The 4,705-nt window shown below is 42.3% G+C and overlaps 1 protein-coding gene across 2 annotated transcripts; it reads left to right on the top strand.

The window, feature by feature from the left end:
- The first annotated feature begins 109 nt into the window (after positions 1-109).
- LOC135391959 (aminoacyl tRNA synthase complex-interacting multifunctional protein 2-like) lies at positions 110-2,986 on the top strand. 2 transcript variants are annotated; one of them, XM_064622543.1, is made up of 5 exons: positions 110-267; positions 391-576; positions 865-1,129; positions 2,404-2,476; positions 2,608-2,986. In XM_064622543.1, the coding sequence occupies exons 1-5, from the start codon at positions 151-153 to the stop codon at positions 2,933-2,935; spliced, it is 969 nt and encodes a 322-aa protein (XP_064478613.1). In that variant the 5' UTR covers positions 110-150; the 3' UTR covers positions 2,936-2,986. The 2 variants fall into 2 exon arrangements, with proteins under 2 accessions (XP_064478613.1, XP_064478614.1); XM_064622544.1 differs by having other exon boundaries at positions 111-205.
- The last annotated feature ends 1,719 nt before the right edge of the window (positions 2,987-4,705 follow it).

Below are 4,705 nucleotides of genomic sequence, written 5' to 3'. Positions count from 1 at the left end.
TCGGTATCCAAAATAATGGCGGTCTTGACCAATCAGAATTCGCGCTGCCAACGATGGCTTCGCCATCTGTGAACTACTTTTCAAACTAATCAATTAAATTGAAATTTTAATCCTTTCTCGGTTCGCACTTGTCACCGCCACCGCTACCACATGTACCGCCTAGCTCCAGTTTGTGGTGGGAACGTCGAAGTGGTGCTCCCTACTTGTATGTATAAACTTCCTAGCGTTTATGGGGACAGGAGCGTAGGCAAGGCTGCTGTACAGGAGGTGAGAGCTATTTTAAAACCGGATTCTGCAAGACAAGAGGACAGAGGACGTGTGCAGCCGACTCGCTGAGCAAGCGTTAGCTACGCACGCCCGATTTGTATAACGTGGCTGATCTGCTCGCAGATAACAAATGGAGAAATGGGACCTCCGATAGTCTGTCAGCTTGAGGAACGTCAAGACAGTCTGCTGAGCAGATTAGAATCTCTCAAAGGTGTACTGAACAAAATGAAAGTCGACTTGGGGATCAAGTCGTCGGAGCCGGAACATCAGGCACGTCCTAAAGACACTGTGCAGGCGAAGGAAACTGTGGTACGTTGGAAACATATTTGCGGAAGTCGCTGGAATCAACAGCCCTCTTTAGACAATAGTGTTGTCGGCAGATGAAGCCGCAAGAAAAATTTTCTATGTTTTTTTTCTCTCTCTCTCTCTCTCTCTTTTTTTTCTTTGTAAACACCTGACACACTTGTTCGCTGATTGTTACGTAATCAAATAATAAATCAGCTGTCGTTTATTCGTGTTTTCTAAAATGTGCCTTAATATTAAAAAATAAGATCTTTTTTTCGTTTTTGTTGTAAAATAACCGATTTTCTTTTACAGGCACTGGAGAAGGACCAGTCGGGCGGTCACATACAAGACGTAGTCATCGGTGCCAGCCCCCATCACCCACCGTACAGCGTCTGGCCCCTCAAACACCTGCTGAGCAGACAGTGTTCCGTCATGCTCACGTGTCACACGCACTCCTCCGTGAGCAGGCAGCTACCAGAAAAAATCCAAAAACTAACAAATCAAGTGGCTGCCGCAACTACAGCTGTCACGGACCGCTCGTGCCACCGGCTGGTTCTGACACTCATGTGGAAAGAAAGTGAGTTCTGCGTTTCCTCACTCAAGTATCGAGACAGTGCAGGTTTTCCCGGCGATTTTAATCCAAGTGCCAGCTAAATTAATCCATGCTCCATAAAGTTTGTATGGCATGTGGATTAATTTAGCTGGCACTCGGATTAAAATCGCAGAGAAAACCTGTAGATAAGGCCCTGAGTGCATTGGGACACCATAGAAATACTGTCTTATATACACTGCGCACGCTCAGAACCGTGGGTGCACACGCTATTTTTTTAAAGTGAGATGACGAGAATCCACACGAGCGTGTCGTCTACAAGTGGCCAGAAACATTCACGGCGTCGACAGCAACGAAAGGGTTTTGTTTTCAGCCAATCAATCAGAGTTTATTGTTAATTAAGCGAAATACAGATGGAAGTCCCATAGTTAAAAACTAGTTTTACGATACCACTTATTTTTACAGTACTTACGAAATACGTTTTACAAAATGTGATCTGTTGTTTCTCGATTTCTGTGCCTTTTATAAGTCTCTGTTGTTAGCCATTGCAGTGCTGCGAGATAGGTACACAACCACACCGCTCTGCATCACGAAAGCCCTATTCTATGAGCCATGCACGGGGAGAGGTCACTGCGTGCATTATAGAGCCTGCATTTTGGGTCCCCTATTCTCATGTCGGAACTTTTAATAATGAAGCATGTTGCAGTAAAATATGCGATAAATGCCATTTGTTTGTAGGGAACTTTTGCCACATACTGCAAGTAATTTTATTGGATTGGAATTAGATATTTTGTATTTGACTCAAAAAATTTGCTAAGTCGACCTAATGTCTTTCTTACTACTCTGAGGTTACCACTGGGGTGCTCAGTGCCGTTAATTGCATATTTTTTTGTAGAGCGCCCTTTTATTTAAAAATTTGACATGGTTAGGGAAACACTCTGTATACACGGAATTTTTATCAGCCAAGCCATGTGGAAACTTCCAAGGACAAGGAAACTTTGCAAGTGTAGAAAGTCTGACAAGTTGGTCGGAGTCCATGTTGAAAACGAGCATGCAAAGCAAGACAAACCTTGAACTCGTGTGTCTTTGTTTTGCATGTTCGTTTTCAACATGAACATGGAAACTTGTTTGCTTTTGCAGCATAGCCTTGAAGGTACAAAGTGAGACACAAACAGACATGGGACTTCATCTTTTGTGTATATCGCAAAGAACTGCTATAAATACTGATACAAAAGTTATCCAGTTTATATTCAGAACTAAATAAACTAAATTAAACTCAAATCTGGATTTGTTACTTTCAGTGGAGAAAGACTGCGAAGTGAAAATCAACCCCCTGGCACACGTACCAATCGTCGGAGAAGTTAATTTAATTAGGTAGGTTCCGGGAATACCATGAACTGTATTCTCGGTGAGTCCTTCACTATTGAAAAAAAAATATATTTGAAAAAAATCTTTATTTTATTAAAATATTTTTAAAATACTTAATTTAAAAAAATCTTTTCCAGGTATCTCGGAAGGCTCCTGACGCCGCCGTACGACGAGGGGGACCCACTGGTCGCCACGGAAACGGACGTCTGGCTAGAACGGGTCCACCAGCGTCTCCTCCACGGCACCCAGAAAGAGCAGAAGGCCCTTCTCCAGGAAGTGGACGATCATCTGGGGTCTGCAGGACCTTACCTGCTCCAGGGAGACTCCTACAGTTTGGCAGACATTGCGTTCTGGAGCGCCCTCTTGCAGTTGGGGTTGGAAAAGAAAAGTCCGAAAAATGTCGCACAGTGGCTGTCAAAGCTCGAGGAAGATCCCGCATTTTGTCTTTCGGCACAACAACAATGACAATAGTAGCGCAGAACGTATACATAAATAAAACGTGTTTATTGCACAGTTCAGGCTCGGTGAATGGTCCTTGTATTGGTATTCGCGTTGGGGTGGTGTTGTCTAGAGGGAAAATTGGCTATCAATAGCCTTCCGCTACTGGATAGTATTATTCCATTTATCTGCTACTTCTCTGCTACTATCTGCTACTTATAGTATTATTAAAAAATCAAAAACTACGAAACAATAAAAAATTAAAAACTAAGTCCATAACTTCAAAACCCGAGACTAGGGGACAAAAAAACGACAAACACAGACAAGGTCTCAAAAGGTGTTTTTTGGTCTCAAGGTGTTTTTTTGTCCCCTAGTCTTGGGTTTTTAAGTTATGGATCTATACCACCAGCTCGCTTGCTATCTATCTCTATCCTCTCGTTAAAAACTAAGTTTTTAAAAATAAAGAGAAATAGTAGTCGTGTCAAGTCAAACAATAGTGCTAGGAGCATGCTGGTTATGCTGCACATTGTTATGTAGGCACGGAGAAAACAACACCAAAACACAAACAGCATCCGTGTCTGATGTGTGTTTTCTCTAGTCCCCCTTCGCGTTCTCCCACAATGTTAAGTCAAACAAAGCGCCGGTGCGTGTGACATAATGGGAATATGCACATTACTGATCGCACTCTACGTGGTATGATCATTGTTTCAGTGCGTCAGAACAAAAACTTTTATTTTGTGTTTATGATTGGGGAGTTTCATCACCATGGGTGATACTCTACCTCATTGCTGGTAGTAATGCGGTGAAATGGAATAATGAGATCTCCTCACAGCGAGGACAGAAGTCCCAAGGTGTCCAAAAAGATCGGAAGTGCTTTGAGGGCACAGCATTGGTGGGTTGGATTTGGCCATGGACCGAGAAATTTTGTGTCAGAGGTTCAGCATTACCCATGTATTACTTGTAATATCGAACCTTGGCAGTGCCATTGATTTCTCTACCAGGGACAACCCTTTGGAGAACGATGTGCTTATCTGAAGCTTTTATCAGCCAGAGATAGGGCATAGAGTTGAGACATTTTCAAAAACTGTACGCAAAAATTGTAAGTTTATGAATTGTATACAAGGTGTTTCACATGACATGAACAAAACCATTAAAAAAAAAAGAGCTGGTGTATCGTAGGCAAGGCGTGCATAGCGTTCGTAGTTGTCTCGTGCAGGTAAGTGTATTTTTGTATTGATCGTAACTAATTAATTGAAATTGTGTAACTTTTTAAACATCGGTACTTTCTGGAGTCCAAATGTCAAAGGTAGGGGGACGAGGCAAAATTATTGCCACAGCCGCCAGCTAGCTTAGCTCAGTGTTGTGACAGAACTCCTAATTCACCATCATTAAATAAAGTTGTTGTTGCCGCCTACGGATTGACTATCCTTTCTGAAGGTTTCAAGCGAAATGTGTACTTGTGCGAACCTTTGCAGATTGCTTTCTTTCTTTTCTTTTTCTGCAAGTGTTATTCACTGAGCAGAATGATTGCAGTCCAGTACTAAAAAATGCCTTTTTTTTAACAAAAAAAGTTGACACCGTATTCACCTCGAGGGCAGGTCGCAGTCCATTGGGGGATGTGGAGTGAAAAATACGTCCTTTCAATTAAGGAACTAAAGTTGAAACACAAACACACTTACTACTTATGCAAGATGACTACCGACACTGCAGCCAGTCCATTTCGAGTGCGATGTACCAGTTTTTCTTCTCTTTTTTTCTCGTAGAGTATGGTTCAAGTTATAAGTGAAACACCCTGCA

Source organism: Ornithodoros turicata, chromosome 4 (genome assembly GCF_037126465.1).
Source record: "Ornithodoros turicata isolate Travis chromosome 4, ASM3712646v1, whole genome shotgun sequence".
Lineage (NCBI taxonomy): Eukaryota > Metazoa > Arthropoda > Arachnida > Ixodida > Argasidae > Ornithodoros > Ornithodoros turicata.
Note: the sequence above shows the minus strand (reverse complement) of the source record. Positions and strands in the feature narration are given on the sequence as shown.